We start from the raw sequence: 27,460 nt of genomic DNA, 5'->3' as shown, positions 1-27,460 counted from the left end.
ACAGAGCTATAGAGTGAAAATATTCAATGTTTATAGATTTAGTTTTAAATATATGTTGTATATTTATTAACTCCTGTTTAAGAGGGCCGTATTATTTGTTTATCTGTGATTTTTGCGCTCACGAAAAGCGAAAACCTGTCGTTTTTAAGTGGCGTTTCGAAATTCCACTCTCTTAAGTTGGCACCAGATTTAAACTAGTTACAACAGAAGAGTTATTTCTTAATATCGGTGTGTATATAAGCTACATGTAAATGATGAAGTGAGAAATATTAACCATTACCTACACGTTAGTTTGCTTAGACACTCATTCGTTTAAGTATTAGTAAACAGTAATGAAAAAAATAGGGGTGTAGAAAATTATTCGTTATGTCGTCAGAAAATGTTCGATTGAAACGAATGGCGTCGACCGTCGGAAAGTATCGGCAAAGTACTCACATAAATGTTGCTGAGGCATTGGTAAGATACTAAATAACATGAAAGATAACATAATGTAAACATAAAAATCAAAGTTTGGTCAGTTAGTAGACCGTGTTAACGTTAGTAACTACATATTTCAAGAATGGATTATGTTTTATATGGTTATGCTAATGGTCTACCTCGTCAGGCTAACTTAAAATTTAGAGAAAATGTTTAATTTTTATTGTAGCCCAAATAAAAGCAAGGTAAAATCAGAGTAAATGCTAATATTGTAAAGAATTTATTTTGCCACCACTCGCTATTAAGTTTTACTACGGAGCCACTTAACCTAGCCAAAAAAGAATTATTGGGCAAGCTTATGGCTTTGGCACGAGCGCTTAGATACCACTAAGAGTACTTAAATGAAAGTTTATTCAATGAAAAGTTCTTAACGATCTTTACCCGTGTTTGATATTTTTTAATACGAAATCATCGTTTTTTTTTTTTTTAATTTTAAAAATTTTTATTTCAGCAAAAGTTGAAAGAGGAAAAAGAGTCAAAACGAGCTCAACTTGATGCAAGGCATGAATATATAATCGATGCAGTTTCAAGGGCTCTGCGTATCGAACGGTATGTTTTTTGTTGGTTTCACATTAACATGTATTGTAGCAATACATTTGTAAATAGGCATATACTTTAAGGCATGTAACCCTTATATTTTTTATTAAACAAGTCAAGTTTTTTTTTTGTGTTAGCTCGGAGACAGAAGATGCTTTATTGGAGGGATCTCAACTGTTGTTGGCTGACTCGTTTTTCACAACAAATGGAGCTAAAAAGTTGATGTTTTTCTACCAGGAAGTCGAAAGTCATTCCGATCAAGGTTTAAACCTAACTTAATGTAATTTTTGAAAAAGGTTGATTGGTTACAGTTATATTTTGTTAATTATTAATTCATCGTTTGGGATATTAAAGAAACAGTAAATGATATTTTGGTTAGATTGAGTCGCGTGATTCGCTTAAAAAACATTTTTACACATACTTAATCAATGAATAAACCCTATGCTTACCAGGTACACATTTGCAAGTTGGAAGACCTGACTCTAAACCTCTCTCGCCGATGACAAACCGAAAGAAATTATTTGTAACGGATGGTACAGAGGCACCATTGACTGGGCAGTGCGTGTTTTTTCTCAGAAGTAATGCGGCTAAGCCTGTTACTGCTGAAAATATCCACAGGGTGAGTAAGTGTTGAAAAAATCAATCGTATTATCAGCTTAAAATTTATGATAGTCAAAAAATGTAGTTTATACATTTAAATTAATGATTTTGGTTTATTTGCAAAGGAGATAAACATGCAAATGATGGATGCTTCGGATGGCGGTGTTCTTGCTGCAATCCAGAAAATGCTGGGTCAAGTTTTTATCCCGGCTTTAAAAGCTAACAAATCGGGCTGGGGCGAGTTGGGAAAATCCCCACAGGGAGAACACCTCCGGAACCAGTTTCTTAACAATTTGGAGTCGTTTGTTGGGGTATTGGCTGGAGCTCAAGAAAGTATTGAAGAAAAAGTGTTGCTGGAGGTTAGTTTGACAATAAATTTTACAACTAATTTAAATTTAATTTCTCGTCCTTTTAAAGTGTTGCAGATTATATATATTTATTTATATTATTATTTGTTAGTTTTTAAGTCTTTACTTGGCTTCTAACTGAATGTTTTGTTCTAGGAAAGCATTGAGCTAGATTTGAGCGTGTTTCGTGGTCCTACAGATTACGCAAGTGCCGCCTCGTCACCACAAACATTGGAAATGGTGGAAAACATTATGAAAGTTTGGATCAAACAAATTCAACAGGTTTAAAATAATGAATCTATTATTTTTAAATGTTGATTTCTAAATAATGCATTTAAAAGAATTATTTATTAATTTTTTGATTTTTTATTGTTTTTAGGTGTTAGCTGAAGGTGCCCAACTAAGAAGAGAAGCTGACAACATTGGTCCTCGGGCAGAACTTGATCATTGGAAACGCAGAACCTCGAAATTCAACTTTCTCTTGGAACAACTAAAAAGTCAAAGGGTCCGTGCGGTGCTGGGAATTTTACATCTGGCAAAGTCTAAGTTATTGTTGGTAAGTAATTTAAAAGCATTGCCATTTGTTGCCAGTTTCTGTTACAAATCTATTAAAAATTAACAAAGATGTCGGCATATTTTTACTGTGTAAATTTTATAAAGAATTTAAACATTGCTATTAGACATGGCGGGAACTGGATGATAGAATAACCGATGTAGCAAACGAAGCAAAAGATAATGTCAAGTATTTGCATACTTTGGAAAAGTTCTGTGACCCTCTGTACAACAGGTAAACGACAAGGTTTATTTTGACATGTTGTTAATAGTACCCTGTTTAGCGTCAGCGTAACATTTTTTTGTTGAAATAGTGATCCAGTCGCTATGGTTGATGCCGTCCCTCATTTAATCAATGCAATCCGAATGATACACAGCATTAGCAGATATTACAACACTTCTGAAAAGATGACGTCACTCTTTGTTAAGGTGCGTTTTTTTAATTTTTACCAAAACAAATTAAACACAATTTTTGTTTTATTTTTTTATTACTTTAACGTTTTTTAGGTTACAAATCAAATGGTGTCGAGCTGTAAGTCTTACATAACATCGAATGGTATTTACACGATCTGGGATATGCCAAGAGATGAAGTTATCAGCAAACTTCAAGCCTGTATAACTTTAAACAAGGTGAAATACAAATTATTTATTTAAAAAATGCTTATTTTATTTTTAAGAGTTTGCAGGCCAATACAATGTTAAAAAGCTTTATTAATACACCCTCTTTTTTACTGCTGGATTTTATTAAAGCCAAATTTTTTTTTATTAAATGAAAGTATTGTTATTGATTGTTGCCAAGAGAAACGAGACAAACCAAACGTTTGATTTAATTCAGCGTTGTTGACTGAATTATGACGTCAAAATAAACACGGCGCGATTAATGTTGACTTAAGCTCGACGAGAAAATTGTAGTTTTTATTGGCTTAAAAGACAAGTCTCAGCACGAATTTTGTGAAGTGTAATTGAAAAATTGGCTATTTTAATTCTTTTTCAATAAGATTAGTACAAAAAAAAATTATCATTGTCGTTTTAAACTTGCTTTGTTAAATATACAATGTTGATAAAACGCATAGAACTTCCTTTATTTTATTTTTATGGACTACATACCCTGACATAATAAATTATAAAATTTAAAATGTTGATATTATAATAAAATGTAACACTTATATATTTTGTATTTTTATAGGAATACAAAAGATGTTTTCTGCGCACCAAACAACGCTTGGAAGAATCTCCCAACGAGAGAAAATTTGATTTCAGTGAAATGTACATTTTCGGAAAGTTCGAAGCTTTGGTAAGAAGATTGGAAAAAATACTTCACATGTTTGAAACAATTAAGATTTACTCGGCTTTGGAGAAATCTAAAATTGAAGGATTGGAACCAATGGTTGGGAAATATCAGGTATTTTTATAAGTTTTTAACCTTACTTGCCATGTTATTAACTTCTTTTTAATTTTATATCTCTTGTGACAATTTTGAAATGCGAAATATTCATTTTTTTTTTTCATATCACCTTAAGGTGATGATAGGTTTTTTTATTTTTTTTATTGGGGAAGGGTGTTCTGTTATGACGTGTTTGCGCTATCCGTAAACGCCGGGTTTAAGGGCAAATAGTGTGGCAATGGTGCGGCTCAAACCCGGAACCCTTCGGCTCGTAGTCTGCCGCCATGTCCGCTTACCCACACTACCGGACTATTCATGCTTTTATTAACGTTTTACATATTTATTAAGCTTTTAGTGCCATCTAGTGAGCGACGCTTATTGTTACATTCATCTTTTTACAGGTGATAGTCACAAACATGCGTAAGAAGCCTTACAATGCCCTTGATCAACGTCATGCGGGATTTGATAACGATTTTGATGATTTTAACAACTCTATTAACGATTTACACGTTCAAATTATTAACTGTGTTGACCAACAATTTGACAAACTCCACAGTACTTCGAGGGCTGTTCTCTTGCTTCGTAAATATGAAAGGTATTTGGCTTTTAACAGAGACAGTTTGACTTACATTTAAACAAAAAAACTATGTTTTAGAATTGTTTAAATTTAAAGCAACATATTGTTAAAATATAATTATGCCAATAACCCCTAAACATCAGAAAAAATAAAAAGTTAGTTTTTAAAATATTTTATTATGGTACAGGTTGGGTATACCAGATTTAAATATTGATGAAAAATATCAAAACATTTTATCGAATTATGGCAAAGAAGTTGATGCAATCTCGAAAATTTATACAAAGCAAAAAAATGACCCCGTTACACCGCGTGACACTCCGCCTATAGCAGGTTAATTTACAAATTATATAAAAACTAAAGATAAGTTAATCATTTTTTTCAAAAACTTACATTTTTTTATGTTTTTTAAACAGGAAAGATAATGTGGGCTCGACAGCTGTTTCGGAGAATTCAGGAGCCAATGGAGTTGCTACAAAAGGAAGCCCCGGAACTGCTTAAGAGCACCGAGGCAAAGCGAATCATTCGAAATTATAACAAAGTGGCAAAAGTGTTGTTGGAATTTGAGGTTCTGTACCATAGAGGTTGGCTAAGACAAGTCGATTACGCCAAAGCGGGTAAGAATTTTAAACATTTCTCATGCTAACTTTATTTTAAATACCATAGCTGTTTAATAAGAGACAAAATTGCTGGGTTCAGATTGCAAACATTTTTATTAAACAAATTTAACTTGTTAACAAATCGGAATTATTTGTCTAGGTTTGCAAGCTTCTTTACTAGTTCGTCATCCGGATTCTAACAAGTTATATGTAAACTTTGACCCTATGATTTTGACTCTTATTAAAGAGACTGAGTGCATGGCTAGGCTGGAGCTTGAGGTTCCACTCACAGCTACAAAGATTCGACAAAAACAGGCGGCCTTTAAAGAACACAGCAACAAGTTGGAGGTATCAAACATCATCTCTTTCAACTGTGTTAAACTGTTTTGCATTTATTGTAATTCTAATCTTTTTTAAACCTTATAATTTAACATCTAATTCTCTCTTTACAGTTTGTGTTGTCCGAATACAACCGCATTCGAAGTAAAGTTTTGGGGGCGATTGAACCTCTAATGACACCTCACATGGCAAAAGTGGTCGATGCGTTAGAGCCTGGACTGACTGTTTTAAGCTGGACGAGCATCAACATTGATCAGTTCATAGAAAACGTGCATAAGAATTTAGGTCAGTTTGTAAAATATTTGTGTTCCGTGGATAAACACTTTAAACATTTTTTGAATTTGATAATCCTTAATTTTAGCCGAGTTGGAGTTGTTATTGGATCGTATCAACGACTTGATTGAGTATAGGATTGATGCTGTGTTGGTTGAAATGGGAACGACCAAGTTGATTGATTTACCATCTGACGAGCCCCTTTCTATTCAGGATTTTATTGAACACACTAGAGTATGTTGAATTGTAAAAGCCATTAAAACGTTTTAGGATTAGTTCTTGTGAAAATTGGTTCTGTATTGTTTAAGTAATTAGATTGGGTAACCGTTTTTTTACCTGTGTGTTTGTTTTCAGTTAATAACAGTATTGTTTTTGTAGGAGCTATGTGTTGCTGGAGTCCACACTTTACAAGCCAAGTCACAAATGGTCGAAGAAGCAACAAATGAACTTATTGACATGCTTTTAGATTTTGGGCAACAAAAATCAGGCGATCAGGTTAGAAATACTTATATACATGAGGCTCAAAATAAAATATTATTTTTCAAATAGTTTGTTTTGCTCTATGTTGCTAAAAATATACTATTGCGCTACAGACTGAAGACGAGGAATCAAAAATAGATATTCCACCAAGTGCACAAAGTGAGAGAACAATGACGTCAGCAAGTATATCACGTGGTGCAAGTGCAAGAAAAAAGAAGAAGGACATGATGACACAGATGCAAGAAGAAGCAAGGTAAAAGTTTGGTGTTAAGATATTTAATAAATTCTCATGCAATTAACTTGTAAGTGATCAAGTAAGTTTTATGTAATAACAAATTTTGTTGTAGAGAGCTGCTTTCTCATTTTAACCATCGAAATATGGAGGCCCTTGTCAAAGTGGTAAAAGCAACGTTAGAAGCTTTAAGGAAGCGTTTGTTATCATCAAACCTACAGCGTTACATAGGTAATTCTTTTATCTATGTTAAGTGAATGTTCATACTTTTAGACATAGTTTATACACAATTTACATGCATATTATGGGGGTTTTATTTATAAAATCTTTTGTAGCCGATGCATCTAGCAGTGATTACACAAAACGAAAACCTCGAGTGGTTCCACTGCTTCGTACAAACGCAGTTTTGGTGATACCTCAAATCGGAATGAGTCCAAAGCTAGACGAAGTTCAAGTCGCTATAACCAGAGCTTCAGAATATATATTGCTTGTTATGAAGGGAGTATCGCAATGGAACAAGGATAGACCAATTAGGGTATATATTATATTAAACTTTAATAATACATTCTAAGATTTTTCAATTGTTCAAGATGCTATTTGTTATTATGTTATTCGCAGTCAAAACGGGACCAACTTCATCCACTTGACCAACAACGGCGAAACAGCATTGGCAGTGTGAGCGTGTTTTCTGATTCCGCAGCATCCAACGTCACTGCAACTTCCGGAACAGCTATAACATCTCAAGCGAGATCAAAATCGAGTCTTATTGTCACTCCACGTAGCAAGAGCAAGATTTCGTTTGTGGAGATTGCGGCACAGCCAGCTAGTTTAGGTGTTTTAACACCTGTGAAGAATTATTATAAGGCTATTAAGGATAACAAGGATGTCAATAAGTTGTACTTGCAGTTATGCAACAGCATTAATTCTACTATTAAGGTAAAGCATCTTTATTTTTAATTTGGTAATTTAATCAGAACAAAACTTTGCAAATTCAGAAAACAAGTTATTTTATGTTTTATTTAACTTTGTATGCTTTGCATTTTTTAATAGGAAGTGCAAAATGCTTTGTTGGAGTTTAAAAAGTATCACCATATTTGGAAGTTAGACAGGGATGAAGTGTTGGAGGAGTTAAGTGAGAGATCTCCTGGAGTAGATGAGTTTGAACAAATTATTTTGTCTTACAAATCTCTTATTGATTACATTAATGCCGAACCTGTTTATTTAGTGGTCGGCTCTATTGCACTGTATACAGGTTTGTTTATTATACTTTTTTATTTAAGTTTACATTTAATAAAGAAGCAAAATTAACATAATGGATTATTTGGCTGCTGAAGTTACTTTGGTATTAAATACTGTTTTTTTGTAACAGAAAAACTAAAGTTAGCTCTTGTCACCGAGTGCAAAGCTTGGATGGCATTTTATGGCAAACTTTGTAACAACAAATACAAAACCAAGATGGAGGAGATTTTTGCTTTTATGGATGACGTCACAAAAAGAATGAGTAGGCCCGTGAAGGACTTGGATGATATCAGGATCGTGATGGGAAGTCTTCGTGAGATTCGTGAGCGACAGATAGATATTGACATGATGATTTCCCCGATTGAGGTATTAGATAAATTTTGACATATTTTAAAAACTTTAATTGTAACAAATAATATTAAAAATATACTCTTTTACCCTTTAAATAAATTAATAACTATTTTTTAGACAAGTTACAGTACACAAAACAAGTTCGACTTGGTTGTTTTAAAAGAAGAATCTGAGAGAGTTGATACCTTACGATATACATGGGAAAAAGTGCTCAGTCAATCTATCGAATATCAGCATCAACTTGGTGAAATACAACCCGATTTTAGAGGAGGACTAATAAGCAATATTGCCCAGTTTAAAATTGACTGCAGGATTTTCTTTGAGGACTATGACAAAGTAATTGTTTATATATGTCAAAAAGTGATGATTATTTATATCTTTTTAACAAAACATATTGATCAGATTTAAACTTTATTTCTAAATTGATATTTTATTTTTAAGTTAAATTAAATTTTATTTTTTAGAATGGACCAATGGTAGAAGGTGTTCCTCCACAAGAAGCAAGTGACCGTTTGAGTATTTTTCAAAACAGATTTGATACTATTTGGAGAAAATATAACACCTATTCAGGTTAGCGTATTAATACTTAAACAATTTGACTTAAAATTACTTAGAGAAGGGTTTGCAAATAATTTGCAGATAATATTTAAAAAGATTTCTTACAAATAATAATGATATGTTTTGCAGGCGGTGAAAAACTATTTGGTTTACCGGTTACACCTTACCCGGAACTTGACGAAATCAAACGTCAACTTAACTTGCTTCAAAAGCTCTACAATCTTTACAACAATGTAATTGAAAGGGTTAACTCTTATTTTGATATAATGTGGTCGGAAATTGACATCGACAAAATTAATGATGAGTTGTTGGAGTTTCAAAAAAGGTGGATTTTATAACCAACATAATATTAATATTTTAAATTTAACTAATATAGCATTAAACTTAATGTTAACATGTTGTCAATACTTTAGTAATATCGTTTCTAATTAGTTACTTAATATATGTTAGATGTCGAATGTTGCCAAGAGCTTTAAGAGAGTGGCAAGCTTTTCTTGACTTAAAGAAGACGATTGATGACTTTAGCGAAACTTGTCCGTTACTCGAACTTATGTCGAACAAGGCAATGAAGGAACGACATTGGAATCGTATTGCTACTGTAAGAAGGCTTTTTTCATTTAAGAAATTATAATGTAGATGCAGTTGTGTACTTACTACTATTAACTTAGCAATTATTATATTTCATAAAATAGTTTTTTATTATAGATTTTTTGTTTTTTTAATTTTTGTTTTTGTTTAGGTAACCAGCCACGAATTCGACGTGGAGAACGAAGCGTTCACCTTGCGTGGTATAATGGAAGCTCCATTGTTGGAGTTTAAAGAAGATATTGAAGATATTTGTATCGCTGCGGTCAAGGAAAGAGATATCGAGGCAAAATTAAAACAAGTAGGTTTATAGTTGTATTTTCCTTACAGAAAACATTTGAGAAAATAGGTAAATTTAAGGTTAAAATAAATTTTAGGATTCCAACTGAGTATAAAAAAAGTTGTTTACTTACCTCAATATATTTCTTCTTTTACTTACCTTAATATAATTAATTCAGTAAATTTTCGTTTTTAACTTCAAATATGTTGGTTTTTCAGGTTATAGCTGAATGGGACAGCCACGAATTCGTGTTCGCAGGTTTTAAGAGCAGGGGAGAGTTATTATTAAGAGGAGATCATACTGGAGAAATTGTGATGGCGAGTGAGGACAGTTTAATGATTTTAAGCTCTTTGATGAGCAACAGGTAATTTTTTTTTGCCATTCGCAAAAACAAAGCAAGCTCTGCTGTTTAATGTTTGTAAAATAAAAATAATCCAATATTTATGTTTGCACAGAAAGCTGTAGTGTGTTTGTTATAGTTTATTCATTTCAGTAAATTAACATTACATTAACAAATAATTAAACAGGTTGAGTTTGTTAAAGTGATCTTTTTTGCTAGATATAACGCACCCTTCCGGACACGCATACAAAAATGGGTTCAAAATTTAACGAACACAACAGAGATTATAGAGAATTGGATGACAGTTCAAAACTTGTGGGTTTATCTTGAAGCTGTGTTTGTCGGTGGAGATATCGCTAAGCAACTACCAAAGGTTAGTTATGTTTTCTTTACGTGGTATATGTAAAAATTGTTTAATATCAAGTGTAAAATATTTTGCTAAATAAATTAACATACAAAAATTGCATTATTAACTTTTGCCCTATGTTGAAGGGGTTCCACACAACACATTTATTATTAATGTTAAATACTTTTTATTTTTTAGGAAGCCAAGAGGTTTTCCAATATCGACAAAACTTGGGTTCGTATCATGACAAGAGCACACGAGACAAACAAGGTTGTTCAGTGTTGTGTTGGGGATGAAACGATGCAACAACTATTACCCCACCTGCTCGAACAGCTTGAACTTTGTCAAAAATCACTTACAGGGTAATTTAATCACCTAACATAATTTTAATACAGATTGATTAAATTGTATCCTTTAAAATTTAGAATATTTGACGTTATAACGTTTTGTCAAAAATTTTGGTAGATTATTTTTATCATCATTACCAGTTGTTAACTAATAAAAATATTTTTTTGTTTTAGGTATCTGGAAAAGAAACGTTTACTATTTCCTCGGTTTTTCTTTGTATCGGATCCAGCTCTTCTTGAAATATTGGGCCAAGCAAGTGATTCACATACCATCCAAGCTCATCTTTTGAACGTGTTTGATAATATCAAGACAGTCAAGTTTCACGAAAAGGTAAAAAGCAGTTTTTATTTACTCATAAAGACACACTCTTATTAAGAATTTTGTTAAAAATTATTTATTTTAAAGTTATTTTAAACTAGGTATTGTTAAAATTTAGATCTACGATCGAATTCTTGCAATTTCGTCAAAAGAATCTGAAACTATTGACTTGGTGAAACCGGTCTTAGCTGAAGGTAATGTTGAAATATGGCTACAACTTTTGCTGAATAATTCTAGATTATCTGTCCACGGAATTATTAGAACGGCTTTCATGGCAATACAAGACACAAGCTTCATGCTGATTGAGTTTTTAAACACATTTCCTGCTCAGGTATTAATTATTTATTGTCGGTTAAAATCGTGTAGATAACTGTTGAATGATGCTGTTTTTGTAGTTAATTTTTAATTTTATTAAAACCGCCAAAGTTACGCCAATCTTTCACTTTGTAGGTTGGTGTTTTGGGTTTACAAATGTTATGGACAAGAGATGCGACGGAGGCCTTGTCAAATGCCAAATACGATCGTAAAATAATGCAAACAACTAATCAAGCCTTTCTTGCTTTGCTCAACACATTGATCGAAATGACCACTAAACCTTTAACATTGATGGAGCGAACTAAATATGAAACTCTAATTACAATACATGTGCACCAGCGTGACATCTTTGACGACCTGGTAAGACTTACTGTTACTGGATTTAATATAAAAAGAATATACCGTAGCCTAGAATAACATTGCTAACTATTTTTTTTCAAAACTAGAAGCAATTCTTATATCTTATGCAATTGTATATTATTTTTATTTTAGGTAAAACTTCACATCAAGAGCCCAGCAGACTTTGAATGGCAAAAGCAATGTCGATTTTACTTCGACGAAGACAAAGATAAAACTATTGCTTCCATAACTGACGTCAATTTCATATACCAAAATGAATTTTTGGGCTGTACTGATCGATTAGTTATAACACCCCTTACAGACAGGTAAATTTATACAAAGTTTGTGTTTAGGTTTAACTTGACAAAATTCATATATAAGATTGCCTGAGATAAGACCCAACAATGGAAAAGACTATATGTTTTTTTGATCTAAAACTATTATTTTTTTCTTGTAGATGTTATATAACATTGGCTCAGGCTCTTGGTATGAGTATGGGAGGAGCTCCTGCTGGGCCAGCTGGTACCGGCAAAACTGAGACAACTAAAGATATGGGAAAAGCACTCGGAAAATATGTCGTAGTGTTTAATTGCTCTGACCAGATGGACTTTAGAGGACTTGGCCGAATATTCAAAGGTGAGTTTGTACACGATTAAATTTTTAAAACGTTGTTTAATATATTTGTTATTTATCTAAATTGTGTAATGTAGGTTTGGCACAGTCTGGTTCGTGGGGATGTTTTGATGAGTTCAACAGAATTGAACTTCCTGTTTTGTCGGTGGCCGCTCAACAAATTGCTGTTGTACTTCAATGCAAAAAAGAGAGGAAAACAAGATTTATTTTTACGGATGGTGATGAGGTATAAATCAATCAGATTTCTTATACCTTTCTAAACTTTATTACGTAACTACATAACTATCTAGCGTATATTTAGAATAAAAACACGTATCTATTTGTGTATGCATTTTAAAAATAATTTACATTATTTGTAGGTCAAAATGAACCCAGAGTTTGGTTTGTTTTTAACAATGAACCCAGGTTATGCTGGAAGACAAGAACTTCCTGAAAACTTAAAAATTAATTTTAGGAATGTTGCCATGATGGTGCCTGACAGACAAATTATTATCAGGTCAGTTAAAAATAAGGTTAAATTAGCTGAAAAAAATATGTTTTTCAAGTAGTATTAACTAACAAAACACATTTTTTCCAGGGTTAAACTTGCTGCTGTTGGTTTTAAGGACAACATTTTATTAGCTCGAAAGTTTTACATTCTTTACACTTTGTGTGAGGAACAGTTGACAAAACAGGTACAAAGTCTTTCTAAACGTTTAAAACAAATACATAGTTTCAAGTATTTAAATTATTTTATACTTTTTATAGGTGCACTATGATTTTGGACTTCGCAACATTTTGTCAGTTTTGCGAACACTGGGCGCGGCAAAGCGTGCAAACCCTGGCGACACGGAAAACATGACAGTAATGAGAGTTTTGAGGGACATGAATCTATCCAAGTTAATAGATGAGGACGAACCTCTATTTTTATCCTTGATTAGTGATTTGTTTCCAGGTATTTTAACTTAACAAAACATAACACCTATTGGCTACCTGTTACAAACTATTTGTTTTTAAAATTTATTTTTTTAAAGGCATTTCACTGGACAAAGGTGGTTATCCTGAATTGGAAGCAGCTATCAAAAACAGAGTTGAAGAGATGAAGTTGGTGCATCATCCACCTTGGGTTCTTAAAGTTATTCAGTTGTTTGAGACTCAGAGAGTGAGACATGGTATGATGGCGTTAGGACCAAGTGGAGGTGGAAAAACTTGCTGCATTCACGTACTCATGAAAGCTATGACAGGTTGGTAAAAATTTAATAGGATGTGAAGTATTTTAGATAAGTTTTTTACAATTTGTTTAACAACTTGCTGTCAATTATAAGCAACTTATATAAGAATAAAGCTGTGTATTAAACCTTTCAACAAGTATTCCTTTTCTAAATGTAACGCAGTGCAATTTTTTTTTGTACATTTATTAAATAATATGTTGTAACTTCTTATAGATTGTGGACAAGCACACAGAGAAATGCGAATGAACCCAAAAGCTATCACAGCACCTCAAATGTTCGGACGACTTGACGTTGCAACAAATGATTGGACAGATGGAATTTTTAGCACGCTTTGGAGGCGAACACTACGAGCAAAAAAAGGCGAACATGTTTGGCTAGTGTTGGACGGTCCTGTGGATACAATTTGGATTGAAAATCTGAATAGGTATGTTTAAAATACATTAAAAGTTTCCAGCAAATATAAAGTATACAAGATAATGTTTTTTGTATAAAAATATTGTTGTATACAGAAATTTAATTCAATTCTTTTAATTGACATTCAAATTTTTTTTACAACTTTTTATAATATTGTAAAAAACGTTGTTTAAATTTCTTTTAGCGTTTTGGATGACAATAAAACTCTAACACTCGCGAACGGTGATCGAATCCCAATGGCACCAAACTGTAAGATTATTTTTGAACCTCACAACATTGACAATGCTTCACCAGCAACAGTCTCTAGAAACGGAATGGTTTTCATGAGTTCGTCGGTGCTGGACTGGAATCCAATATTAGAAGCTTGGTTAAAATGTCGGCTTCCAAGTGAATCAATGGTAAGAGATAAAACTTTATTTAAAACTACAATGTATTGTTCACCTATTGTACAAAATAGCAAAGTCTTTGCTTTAGAGTAAATTATATTCTGCTACTTTCTTTTTTTAGACGATAAAGAACTTGTACGAACGATGCTTTCCGGTAATTTACAGATATGCTATGCAAAATCTTAACTTCAAAATGGAGGTTCTTGAAGCATTTGTCATTCGGCAATGCATAGGTAAGAATGCAATTATTTCTGGCACAATATTTAATGAAATACAAATATTTTAACTGTATATGTTTAAATGTTTGGTATAATTTGTACAAATTTTTTTTTAAGGAAATACGTAATGCGATTTTAAATCTTTTTTTATAGTTTTAATGGATGGTCTGATCAAACATGATTCACAAACAAAGAAAGAGGTTCCACAAACTCAGTTGAACAAGATATTCGTGTTTACAATTATGTGGAGTATTGGGGCTTTGTTAGAACTTGAAGACAGGAGTAAATTACAAGAATTTATGGAAGGTTATTTAAATTCTTGATCATCAAGTTAAAAATCAAATATGTACACCAAAAAGTAGCAAAAAATATTTTTTTGTGATTTAATAAAATTTAGAAATATTCTTTGTGATTTAACAAAATTTTTATAAAAACCATTATCTTAAAAAAAAGAAACAGAAGGCTTGGATCTTGACCTACCAAAACTACCAACAAATTCAGAGGACACAATCTTTGATTATTTGGTCGATGAGAGTGGAGAGTGGGCTCATTGGGCAACAAAAATATCAGGTATTTGGTTAAGTTCAATAGCCTATCTTATTTGACAAAGTTACTAGTTAGTAAAAGTTTATAATGTTTTTTATTTGCATCTTAGTAAAATATTTATAAACTATATTAAAAAATATTTTATTAAATTACAGAATACGTCTACCCACCTGATTCAACACCTGAGTATGGATCAATCCTTGTTCCAAATGTTGACAACGTTAGAACAGATTTTTTGATCAGAGCATGTGCTAAACAAGGAAAAGGAGTTCTGTTAATTGGTGAACAGGTAAGTTATTATAAACTAGTTTGTTTTATTTTAACAGAAAGCTTAGGCAAAGAAATATATTGCATAATTGATTATCAGTCTACAAAAATGGAATTGTGTATCAATTGCTTTGATCTATTTAAGAAATATTTTATTTTAGGGTACTGCAAAAACTGTCATTGTAAAAGGATTCATGGCTGGTTACAATCCAGAAGAACATTTATCAAAAAATATGAATTTTTCGAGTGCCACAACACCAATGATGTTTCAGGTATGTCAGAAACATTCGTAAATTTTACTTTTGGCCTTTACCTTTACGCAATCTGTAAGCTATATATTATTTAAGAAAAAATGACATAAAATACACAAATGTGAAATTTTGTTTTTTAAACAGAGAACAATTGAAAGTTACTTAGAGAAACGCATGGGAAGCACATACGGGCCACCAGCTGGTAAAAAGATGACAGTTTTTGTAGACGACATTAACATGCCTGTGATCAACGAATGGGGGGACCAGGTTAATATATTTCAAATTTATTTATATTGTCTAAATGTGTAGTATATCACTTTTGTTTGTTTTGTTAACTTTACTTTGGCTTATGATTTTAGATTACCAACGAAATTGTCAGACAGTTGTTGGAAAATGAAGGATTTTACAACCTTGACAAACCAGGAGATTTTACCAACGTTGTTGATATGCAGGTAATTTGAGTAACCAACAAAAACATTTTAAATAAAATAAATATTTATGGTTAATAAATGTTTAAACAAAATTTGTTTAACCTCTTACACTTATTTACAATTGGCTTACATTAAAAATGCTATTCTATTTTCTAATTTTAAATTGTTGATTTTTATAGTTTATTGCTGCTATGATCCATCCAGGAGGCGGCAGAAACGACATCCCACAGCGTCTTAAGAGACAGTTTGCAATTTTTAACTGCACCTTACCTTCAAATACTTCAATCGATAAAATTTTTGGAGTCATAGGATATGGACATTTTTGTGAACAACGTGGATATAACGTAAGTTAAACAAAGTTTTTAGAATAAAAAAAATATTTGAAAATGACTGTAGAAAATGAATGTAGTCTGTTAAGTAAGATATGTTAATTATTATTTTTATTGGAAAAGTTTTGTTTAGTTAATAACATTTTACTAACGTAGAATAAAGTAAGAGAACTGCTGGGAAAATTGGTTCCGCTGACCAGGAGATTATGGCAAGCAACCAAAGTTAAGATGTTGCCAACACCAGCCAAGTTTCATTATGTCTTCAACTTACGTGATTTGAGTAGAATTTGGCAGGTTGGTTATTTTGTAAAGTGCACAATTGAATTAAATTCTGTATATAAAATAATACTTTTTTGTTCAACTAATTAACTTTACCTTCTTTTGTTTAGGGAATGTTAAAAGCATTAAGTCTCGTGGTAAATTCAGAAGATATATTAATGAAGTTATGGAAGCATGAATGCACAAGAGTTATCGCAGATCGGTTTACCAATCAAGACGATCGTAATTGGTAATATATTAAACCATTCTAAACTTGTAAGGTTTAGTACCTTTTTATTACACAGCTAACTGTCACTTGCATATAAAGATTAAAACAAAAAATGTAATATCACATATAGAAACTTGTTTTCAAGGTTTGACAAAGCACTCACTTCTGTTGTAACAACCGAACTGGGTGAAAGTTATTCCCCGATGGTACAAGAGCATCCCTATTTTGTTGATTTTCTTCGGGAACCACCCGAACCCACCGGTGACGAGCCCGATGATTTTGATTTTTCTGCACCCAAAATTTATGATCCAATTCCGTCCTTTTCATTTTTGGAAGAAAAATTACAAGGGTATGTTAAGTGTTTAACTTACCTTAACAATTTGAATCCATTGTTTGTTTTACAGTTATTTTTTTTATTTATATACAATTTAAAAAACTAGATGATCAAAAAAGATTTAACATTACAGGTACTTGGAACAAATGAACGAAACAATTAGGGGTTCGAAATTAGATCTTGTGTTCTTTCAAGATGCGATGATTCACTTGGTGAAAATATCTCGAATTATTGCAACTCCTCGAGGGAATGCTTTGTTGGTTGGTGTTGGAGGTAATTTGACCCAATTCAAAATTTGTTTTAAAGCATATTATTGTTTTGTTTTTTTGTTGATAGTTAAATCTCATGTTGAGAAAAATCTAACAACTTAAACTAGGTTTTTATTTTTATCTTTGTACAAACACTCTAATTTATTGTTTCTATGTCTGACTTTTTTTAGGTTCTGGCAAACAGAGTTTGACAAAGTTGGCTTCGTTTATTGCCGGATATTCTAACTTTCAAATAACTTTAACTCGATCATACAACACAAGCAACCTGATGGACGATCTCAAAATCTTATACAAACAAGCTGGACAAATGGTGAGCAATACCCTTAGACAAAAAAATCTCACCTATATATTTATAAATGTTATACAATCCTTGTAAAAATTACCTTTTAATTTTTTACAGGGCAAAGGAGTGACATTTATATTTACGGATAACGAAATAAAAGAGGAATCATTTCTTGAATATCTGAACAATGTACTTTCATCTGGAGAAGTACCAAATTTGTTTGCTAGAGATGAGATGGATGAAATATTACAAGTATTACTAAATTCACTTCCTATCTTCGTTTAACAAACCCTAAAATTTGTTATATTTTTAAATGTCTTTAATTTATGTATTTTGTTTAAAGGAATTGATTGCTGTAATGAAGAAGGAGTTTCCGCGAAGACCTCCAACAAATGAAAACTTGTACGATTACTTTATGAGCCGAGTTCGACAAAACCTTCACGTTGTTCTTTGCTTTTCACCAGTCGGTAAGCTTAAATCTGGAATATATTCTATGAAAAAAAAATCACATAAATTTACCTAGAGCAATACTAATGGGTTGTCATTTACATTGCCGATCTTTTTATTTGTATTGCTGGTATTCTAATTTGTTATAGGCGAAAAGTTTCGAAACAGATCTTTGAAGTTCCCCGCTTTGATATCCGGATGTACAATGGATTGGTTTAGAAGATGGCCTAAAGATGCCCTCATTGCTGTCTCAACACATTTCCTTCAATCTTTCGAAATAAGCTGCACACCAGAAGTTAAAAAACAGGTATAGTGGGTTATCTAATGACACCTTAGCTTTAAAGTTTTCTTTTAAAAGGATATTTAAGTGCTTTCCACTATGTTAGAATATTTATAACTGATGATGCATTATTTTAGATTCAAGGTGCAATGGGTACTTATCATGACGACGTTGCACTGAAATGCACCAATTATTTTCAACGATTCAGAAGATCAACGCACGTGACACCTAAGTCTTATCTCTCGTTTATTCAGGTACCTACATAAATAGTATTTGCTATTCAGTATTCCTGTTTAAGTAATGGTTGTATTAATATTTAAAGAAGAAATAAATATATGTACTATTTTATGATTTAGGGTTACAAAGAGATATATAGTGCAAAACATTCCGAACTAAACGAGCAAGCATCTCGAAAGCTACTTGGTCTTGAAAAATTAAAGGAAGCTGGTCGCTCTGTTGCGATCTTGAGCGAGGAATTGGTGGAAAAGGAAAAGGAGCTAAAAATAGCAGAAGCCAAAGCAAAGACAATGTTGGAAGAGGTAAAAAATCTGTGTTTGATATATAGTAACCTTTTATTTTAAATCGTTTTTGTCTACCGACTTAACTTTAAATTATTCAAATTAAAAGGTTATGGCTCAAGCCCAAGCTGCTGAGCGTGTCAAGCAAGAAGTTCAAAAGGTTAAAGACAAAGCACAATCGATCGTTGACGTTATATCGGTTGATAAAGCAGCAGCAGAGATCAAACTGCAGGAAGCAAAACCGGCTTTGGAGATGGCTGAAGCTGCTTTAAAAACTATTCAACCTGCGGATATTGCAACTGTTCGAAGGTATATTTACTTTGTTTTTTACTATTAAGTGGCAGGCTTGTCCCAATTTACTTAAACTCAGGATGTTTAATAAATATTTAAATTATTGAATACAAAATAGAACGTTTTACATTATAAAAAATTTATTTGTTTGCGTTTAATAATTTGCTGTATATTTTTTAATAGTAACTTTGTGTTAAATTTCTAGACTTGGTCATCCACCCCATTTGATCCAAAGAATTATGGACTGCGTCCTCATTCTTTTCCAAAGGAGGCTGGATCAGGTAAGCCAGGATCCGGAGAAACCAACAGTTAAACCATCCTGGAGTGAATCTTTAAAGATGATGACAGAATCAGGATTTTTAAACAACCTTCAGAATTTTAACAAAGATTCGATTAACGATGAGGTATGAGATTTTAATTAACTTCTTTTTTAGATAACATTTACTTTTTTGCTGTTTGCTTTATTAAAAATAAAATAACATATACAATAATGGAATATTTATAATTAAAAACAATATCATCATTAGGATACCGACAGACAAAATTTTAATATCTAAATTTTATGTAAATGCTTTAGCCTAACAAAATCTACTTTTACATGTTATGTTTTTGCCAAATAATTTTAAACAAATTAATTATTACATTAAATTGACAAAATTCAAATTAAACGAGTATTTTCAAAAAAAAGGGCTATAATGTAAAACAAAAATTAAAGGGAAAACAACGTGTTTAACATATTGAATTTACGTTTCCTTGACGTACCAACTTGCTGCATCTTCTTCTCGTGAAACAAAAGTTAATTTAGAGTCTTTTATGGCGAGAAATTTATTGCTTAAATTATATTGAATAACAGACGCCGCATTTTGAGAAAGTCCTACAAGTTTGAATAAATATTGAGGTTTACAAGTTTCATATTTAACTAAACCAGGTCTAAAAGTGTTTCGGAAAAACCACCATCGAGTATTTTTAAGTTCTTTGTAATATCGTTCTCCGTTTCTAACTGTTGAAAATCCAAACAGTACTTTATTGGTTTCGTATTTTATTTCACGTTCCCACAAACAATGAGCATAGTTTTCATTGTTTCTGGTATTAAAAGCAACAGTCATGTTATTAACATTCTTGTCACGGGAAAGATATTTATTTGTTGACACATGTTAAATTGTGATCTTTTAAGTATGGCTTCTGGAAATTATATTGCCATCGATTTCTGTGACATTTTTATATAAACGATCTTCTTTTAAACGATCTTCTTTTTCCATGATTACGTATATTACTTATTTAGACGTCACAAAATCCTAAAAATTCTAAAACTAGATAAACTAAATTGTTAATGTATTATTGTATCATAGGGTACATTATTTATGCTTATCTTATCTAATTTAAAAAAAAATTGTTTACTATCTACCTACCTAACTAAGTTTAGTTCCTTACCATATAACAAAGCTAACTGAATGGTATTTTTATACAAGCATCTCTTTTGTAGATCTTGAAAAATACCATGGGTAGTGCGCTGGTAAATAACCACGGGAATATATTTGTTGCGCCCAAATTACGTCAACCGATTAAGTAGTAACTGAACAAAGATTTGGTCCGTACATTTAGGTGCCCAACATTTTAAACAACAAAGCAGAAGTTTTTAAGACCAAAATGTGTTTGCAACGATGTTCTGTAGTATGGTTATGTTAATTACCAAATAAAATTTACAGGAAACTATTTTGGGAAGAACCCCAAAACCATTTGTTTTATTTAGAGCCGACGTAAGGGGGAGGTTTAATATTATTTATTCATAATGTAATATTTGCTAAGCGCACCTTTGTCGCAATAACAAATTTCTGATTTTTTAAAGATGATGAAATACATATTAATATTTATTAAAACCATAATAAATACTTGATCCTAAACAGGAAATGAAAGTTATATTTGAATTTATTTTAAAAAGCCCCCCCGCTCTTTATACACTATTCTTTCACACTTAACCATTTTTTATTATTTAAATTTAAGGTAGTGGAGTTGATGCAACCTTACTTTGACCAACCAGATTACAACATTGATGTTGCAAGAAGGGTTTGTGGAAATGTGGCTGGACTTTGTGCTTGGACACAGGCCATGGCGAACTTTTATGCTATTAACAAAGAAGTTTTGCCATTAAAAGCTAATCTAGCTGTACAGGTTTGAACAATTTACTACTGTAAATATTATCTACAATTTAGTCATGTAAAATCAATTAATTCAAAGGTTAGTTTTGTATCAACTAAATTACCAACTGCTATAAATTTGTTATAATTTATTTTTTAGGAAGCTCGTTATAACATTGCAATGAACGATCTCCAAAAAGCCGAGGCTGAACTGGAGGAAAAGAATAGAGAATTGGCCGTTGTACAAGCTAGATACGATGCTGCTACCAGAGAAAAACAAGTAAGCGTTTTTTTAATTTTTACTGGTATACTATTTGTCAAGTAATAACGTTATTACTTTTTTAAAACAGAATCACTTTAACAATAAACTTTATATTCTGTCTTAGTAACTAACTTATCGTATAAAAAATGCTGACTCGACAAACGTATTTGTTTTACTTTTTATTAGGAGTTAGAAGCAAGTGCCGACCAATGCCGAAACAAGATGAAAACAGCTTCAGGGTTGATCGAAAACTTAAAGGGAGAAAAAGAGAGATGGACTGAGCAAAGCAGAGAGTTTGCTGCACAGGCCAGGCGACTAGTTGGAGACGTATTGATTGCAACAGCATTTCTCTCCTACGCTGGACCGTTTAACCAAGAATTTAGAAACCTGTTACTAGAAGGTAGATTATAACACTTATCTAATTTTAGCAATTTTACCTTTTCTAAGATTATAAATTACTATGATATTTTAAATTTGTTATAAAGAGTGGCAAGTCGAAATGAAGAGCAGAAGAATACCATACAGCGATGGCCTTAACCTTATTGAAATGCTAACTGATCCCGCTACAATCACGGAATGGAATCTACAGGTTTTTATTATTTAAACCGATAACCAGTTTTGCTTTTTAGTTTTGATTGTGGATTTAAAAAAATTGCGTTTTTTTAGGGATTACCAAACGATGAGCTGTCCATTCAAAACGGAATTATTGTTACCAAAGCAGCAAGGTATCCACTGTTAATTGATCCACAAGGCCAAGGAAAAATCTGGATCAAAAACAAGGAAAATGGAAAAGATATGCAGGTAATAAAATCTTAGAAAGTTTAATATTTTTTATATTTTTGTCATAGGTTTTTTGGTAAAAAAACTTATCTTTTTTATTACTTTAATTAAGATTACTTCTTTAAATCACAAATACTTTCGGACACATTTGGAAGATGCATTATCGATTGGACGTCCTCTTCTGATTGAGGACATAGCTGAAGAACTAGATCCAGCTTTGGACAATGTTTTAGATAAAAACTTTATTAAAATTGGATCTACATACAAGGTATATTTTTGTTAAAATATATACTAGGGCTGTTCTAAAAGCGTTTTTATTATTTTGCTAATATAAAAATTGGTTTTAGGTTAAAGTGGGAGACAAGGAAGTAGATGTAATGAACGGATTTATGTTGTACATAACAACTAAACTTCCGAACCCTTCATACACACCTGAAATAAGTGCTAGAACATCTATTATTGACTTTACTGTTACGGTTAAAGGGCTGGAGGATCAGTTGTTGGGAAGAGTAATACTGACTGAAAAACAAGTAATCATTTATTTCCATTACCATTACTTTATTTTAAATACTTGTTAAAGACGAATCAAACAGTTTTAATTGCTATGAAATGTTGATCTAGTTATCTAATTTACATCAATTTAATTTTTTCTGTTTTTCAGGAATTGGAAAAGCAGAGGAATGAGTTGTTAAGTGGTGTAACCAAAAACAAGAGAAGGATGAAGGACTTAGAGGACAACATGTTGTATCGACTTACTTCTACCAAAGGCAGTTTAGTTGATGACGAAAGCCTGTTAGGTGTGTTAAACAACACAAAAGAAACAGCAAGAGAGGTAAAAAATATAAAAAGTTCTTTATATAAATATTGCAATCTTATTTTATTTTTCAATTTTTTTTTATAATACATCATCTTAAAGTTTAAGTACTGTTCAACTTGATGCTTTGGCTTGATCGTTGCACCATTTTATTAATGTTATTTAAAACTTATAATTTTTTTAAAGGTGACCCAAACTTTACTACATGCGGCGGAAACAGAAATTCAGATTAATAGTTCTAGAGAAGAATACAGACCAGTAGCAACCCGAGGTTCCATTTTGTATTTTCTGATAGTGGAGATGTCCATGGTCAATGTGATGTACCAAACCTCACTTAAACAATTTTTGGGTCTATTCGATTTGTCACTTGCAAAGTAAGTTAAACTTGCTTTGATTATGATGTTTGATTTGCTAACATTGTTAAGAAATAACTAACATAAAGATTATATTTATACAAGAAGATTATGTTTTAAGTTAATTTCTTAACATGTTGCTTACGTTACAGAGCCGGTAAAAGTCCGATTATTCATAAAAGAATAGAAAACATCATTACTGTGATGACGTATGAGGTGTACAAGTACGCCGCACGTGGATATTATGAATCACACAAGACCTTGTTTACTTTGTTGATGGCACTTAAAATTCAGCTAACATCCAAGGACATTAAACACAAAGAATTTTTGACATTCATCAAAGGTTAATTTGCATTTTTTAAGCAGTTTACTGCTGTGTTAAGTAAGCTTTTGCTAAATATTTTTAGTAGCAATATTTTGAAAGCTTGTTCAAATATATTATACATTTAGGGGGCGCATCACTGGATTTAAAAGCATGTCCACCAAAACCTTGTAAATGGATACTGGATCTTACTTGGCTAAATTTGGTCGAACTTTCAAAACTTCAACAGTTTAACGACGTTTTAAGACAGGTACTTAAAAAATGTCAATAAAACTGTACTACTATGTTTACATAAGGGCGTAACAAATTATTTTGTTAAACATAATACCTCTTTAGTTGTTTTATACCTTATCTATTTGACCAAAATTAAGTTTATCCATTTCTTGTTTAGATCCAAAACAATGAGAAACAGTGGAAACAATGGTTTGACAAAGAAGCGCCGGAGGATGCAAATATTCCTGATGGTTACGAAGTTTCCTTAAAAGTCTTTCACAGACTTTTGCTTATTAGGTGTTGGTGTCCCGACAGAACAATGGTTCAGGTATAATATTAACCAAAAATATATGAAAAGGTTTCCTTGCAAGTTTAAGTCAAAAAAATTTATTATCTTTAAATTGATAACAGAGTCGCAAATACATCGTTGAAACTTTGGGACCAGAATTTGCTGAAGGGGTTATTCTTGACCTCGAGAAAATGTGGGGTGAAAGCAGTCCTCGCACCCCAATGATTTGCTTTTTATCTATGGGATCTGACCCCACTGTTCAAATAGAAGGTTTGGCAAAAAGAATGAAGTTAGATTGCAAGGATGTAAGCATGGGACAAGGTCAGGAAGTTCATGCAAGAAGATTGCTGCAGCATTCAATGGCAAACGTAAGTTTCTGCACAGAGTTTATTCAAACATTTTAATTATTATTATGAAACTTGAATATAAAATTTTAGTACATTAACTTAATTTAAAATAAGAATAATTGATCAATATTTGTAGGGAGGTTGGGCTTTGCTCCAAAATTGTCATCTTGCCCTTGATTTTCTGGAGGAATTACTTATCACCGTGACGGAGACAGAAGACGTTGATCCTTCCTTCCGTCTCTGGATCACCACGGAGGTCCATCCGCGCTTCCCTATCACTCTTCTTCAGTCTTCGATCAAGTTCACCAATGAACCTCCTCAGGGGTTGAAGGCTGGATTAAAGAGATCTTATTCCAGTAAGAATTTATAGTATTCTCTACATAAGTACTAAAGTAAAAATAGCCTTATGGGAAAATGGAAACATGTATTCAAATACTTAAAATCAACCAATTTATGTAAACATTAAATATAGTCCTTTTAAATAACTTTATAAATATTATTGTTTTTTAAAAATTTTAGCAATTACGCACGACCAACTTGAGATATCAAATATGCCGCAGTGGAAACCTATGCTATTTGGGGTAGCTTTCTTGCACACAACAGTCCAAGAACGTCGCAAGTTTGGACCGATTGGCTGGAACATACCTTACGAGTTTAACCAAGCCGATTTTAATGCAACTGTGCAGTTTGTGCAAAATCATTTAGATGATATGGATGTTAAGAAGGGGGTGTCGTGGAACACTGTGAGATATATGATCGGTGAGTACAATTTTTAAAAGAAGTTATTGTGAAAACCCCTGCCTATCTCCTTCGTAACTTTGTCCAGTACATTTTGATATCACAAATACTTAGTAAAGGTAGGAAAATCTTGCTATGCCTAATAATATGTCTAATATGTCTACTTAAACACGTAGTTAACCTTTTACATAATATTATTTGCAGGTGAAATTCAGTATGGAGGTCGAGTTACAGATGATTACGACAAACGATTGTTAAACACCTTTGCTCGTGTTTGGTTCAGCGAGCAAATGTTCCATGCTTCTTTCAAGTTTTACAAGGGTTACACCATTCCCCATTGCAAGACTGTCGATCAGTATTTGGAGCATATCCAAGTAAGTTATAAAACGAGTATATGGAATTTTTTCCAACATATTACGTAAATTGAAATGCTAGTTAACATGCTACTAATTTGTAACAAAAATGCGAATTTTGCAGTCGCTACCATTAAGTGATACACCAGAGGTATTCGGACTTCATCCCAACGCTGATATTACATACCAAACCACGAGTGCTAAAGACATACTTGATACCATACTTAGCATCCAGCCAAAAGACAGCAGTGGTGGAAGTGGAGAAACACGAGAAGATGTTGCATTTAAATTGGCTGACGATATGCTATCCAAGCTACCACAGAATTATATCTCTTTTGAGGTTGGTAGAAAGTTAAAATATCGAACTTATGATTTGTGAAATTGAATATTAAAAAAGTTGATGTTTTAATTAAATAATTTTATTGTTAGGTTAAAGAAAGATTGAAAATTATGGGGGCATTGCAGCCGATGAACATATTCTTGAGACAGGAGATAGATAGAATGCAAAAAGTGATAAATACTATATATTTAATAATTTTTTTCTGCTATTGTATTTCATTAAAAATATTAAACTCTTTTTTTTGTTATTTACGTGATTATTTTGCAGGTGATCACGTTGGTCCGTTCCACCTTAAACGACCTCAAATTGGCGATTGAAGGAACAATAATAATGAGTGAGAGTTTGCGAGATGCACTTGATTGTATGTACGATGCCAGGATCCCAGCAAAATGGCTTAAGGTATATTTTAATGATTTTCTGATAATTTTATAAAATTCAATTTAGACCAGAAAATTAAAAAAGGATTATTTTTAGGTTTCGTGGCCTTCTAGCACGTTAGGTTTTTGGTTCACAGAGTTGCTTGATCGAAATGCACAATTTCGAACTTGGTGTTTTGGTGGTCAGCCCAAAGCTTTTTGGATGACTGGATTTTTCAATCCACAAGGATTCTTAACCGCAATGAAACAGGTTTGAACTAAAAACCAATTCGTTTTTTATACTTGTAAACTAACCCTTACGATAATCAGTTTAAATAGAATCAAATAACTTGTATTTATTACAGGAGGTAACGCGAGCACACAAAGGATGGGCTCTTGACAGTGTTCAACTTCATAATGAGGTCACTAAATTCACATCGATTGACGACGTGCAAATAGCGCCAGAAGAAGGCGTATATGTGTACGGGTTGTACCTTGAAGGGGCATCTTGGGATAAACGAGGACAAAAATTGGTGGAATCAAAACAAAAAGTTTTGTTCGAGTTAATGCCGATTATTTTGATCGATGCTGTGCAAACACGTGAGTGTATAATAAACTTTATTGGGTCGGTGCACCATTACTAAATTAACCAGTATAGGGTATTTATACTTAAAGTATATTTTTTATGGTTATATATTTTACACCTTAACTTTTATTTAATGTCCTTGTTAGAATCTAAACATGAGACGAAGTTTTACGGATGCCCGATCTACAAGAAGCCGTTACGTACCGATCGAAATTACATCGCCGAAGTTAACCTAAAAACCTTGGTTTCTCCAGATAATTGGGTGCTAAGGGGCGTAGCATTGTTATGTGATGTAAAGTAGTTATTATAGTGAAGTTATATAATGGAAATAGTTGATATATTAATAGCGACAAAAACTTTTACAAGAATTTGAGTTTTAGTCAGATTTTTTTAATGTTTTGTAATTCTGTGATTCTAGTGTATTTTGTATTAGCATATTTTTTTATATTTTAAATAGCATTAGTAGATAAAAGTTAGATAACTGTGTAAACTTTTTGCACTAATTTAGTGTTTTTGTAAGCTTAAACTTAAAATGCAGTATACTTTATAATAAAAAAATTTAAA

The 27,460-nt window shown here is 32.2% G+C and overlaps 1 protein-coding gene across 1 annotated transcript; it reads left to right on the top strand.

Moving 5' to 3' along the window:
* The first annotated feature begins 335 nt into the window (after positions 1-335).
* On the top strand, positions 336-27,460 carry LOC145747294 (dynein axonemal heavy chain 5-like). Its single transcript, XM_082564873.1, has 86 exons — positions 336-456; positions 929-1,026; positions 1,152-1,276; positions 1,467-1,633; positions 1,740-1,973; positions 2,118-2,243; positions 2,341-2,517; positions 2,642-2,748; positions 2,828-2,942; positions 3,021-3,143; positions 3,700-3,915; positions 4,299-4,492; positions 4,662-4,804; positions 4,888-5,088; positions 5,231-5,418; positions 5,523-5,694; positions 5,771-5,916; positions 6,061-6,177; positions 6,276-6,415; positions 6,510-6,625; positions 6,730-6,929; positions 7,013-7,330; positions 7,445-7,646; positions 7,764-7,999; positions 8,102-8,320; positions 8,449-8,554; positions 8,672-8,867; positions 8,993-9,140; positions 9,282-9,428; positions 9,626-9,771; positions 9,967-10,120; positions 10,292-10,455; positions 10,615-10,771; positions 10,878-11,090; positions 11,210-11,434; positions 11,567-11,739; positions 11,871-12,049; positions 12,124-12,272; positions 12,406-12,542; positions 12,624-12,720; positions 12,794-12,980; positions 13,060-13,269; positions 13,471-13,681; positions 13,856-14,069; positions 14,179-14,290; positions 14,429-14,581; positions 14,729-14,845; positions 14,977-15,110; positions 15,250-15,360; positions 15,484-15,606; positions 15,699-15,791; positions 15,950-16,114; positions 16,256-16,393; positions 16,489-16,607; positions 16,732-16,935; positions 17,054-17,193; positions 17,360-17,499; positions 17,590-17,724; positions 17,816-17,939; positions 18,069-18,226; positions 18,337-18,453; positions 18,556-18,738; positions 18,827-19,026; positions 19,214-19,412; positions 21,010-21,177; positions 21,304-21,423; positions 21,592-21,805; positions 21,891-21,994; positions 22,072-22,206; positions 22,298-22,453; positions 22,533-22,715; positions 22,847-23,017; positions 23,186-23,373; positions 23,505-23,695; positions 23,803-23,924; positions 24,066-24,215; positions 24,299-24,544; positions 24,660-24,879; positions 25,043-25,282; positions 25,466-25,635; positions 25,739-25,954; positions 26,044-26,124; positions 26,222-26,353; positions 26,429-26,581; positions 26,676-26,910; positions 27,043-27,460. Exons 1-86 carry the CDS (start codon positions 367-369, stop codon positions 27,195-27,197), a joined length of 13,998 nt encoding a protein of 4,665 aa, XP_082420999.1. The 5' UTR covers positions 336-366; the 3' UTR covers positions 27,198-27,460.

Source organism: Corella eumyota, chromosome 1, assembly GCF_963082875.1.
Source record: "Corella eumyota chromosome 1, kaCorEumy4.1, whole genome shotgun sequence".
Classification (NCBI taxonomy): Eukaryota; Metazoa; Chordata; class Ascidiacea; order Phlebobranchia; family Corellidae; genus Corella; species Corella eumyota.
Note: the sequence above shows the minus strand (reverse complement) of the source record. Positions and strands in the feature narration are given on the sequence as shown.

What these genes read in the sequence shown, in the direction of transcription:
- LOC145747294 (XM_082564873.1), top strand. Translation starts at nt 367, where the DNA reads ATGTCGTCAGAAAATGTTCGATTGAAACGAATGGCGTCGACCGTCGGA. An exon ending in GTGACATCTTTGACGACCTG is followed by an intron (nt 11,435 to 11,566) that starts GTAAGACTTACT and finishes TTTTTATTTTAG; the next exon opens with GTAAAACTTCACATCAAGAG. An exon ending in AGGAACAGTTGACAAAACAG is followed by an intron (nt 12,721 to 12,793) that starts GTACAAAGTCTT and finishes TACTTTTTATAG; the next exon opens with GTGCACTATGATTTTGGACT.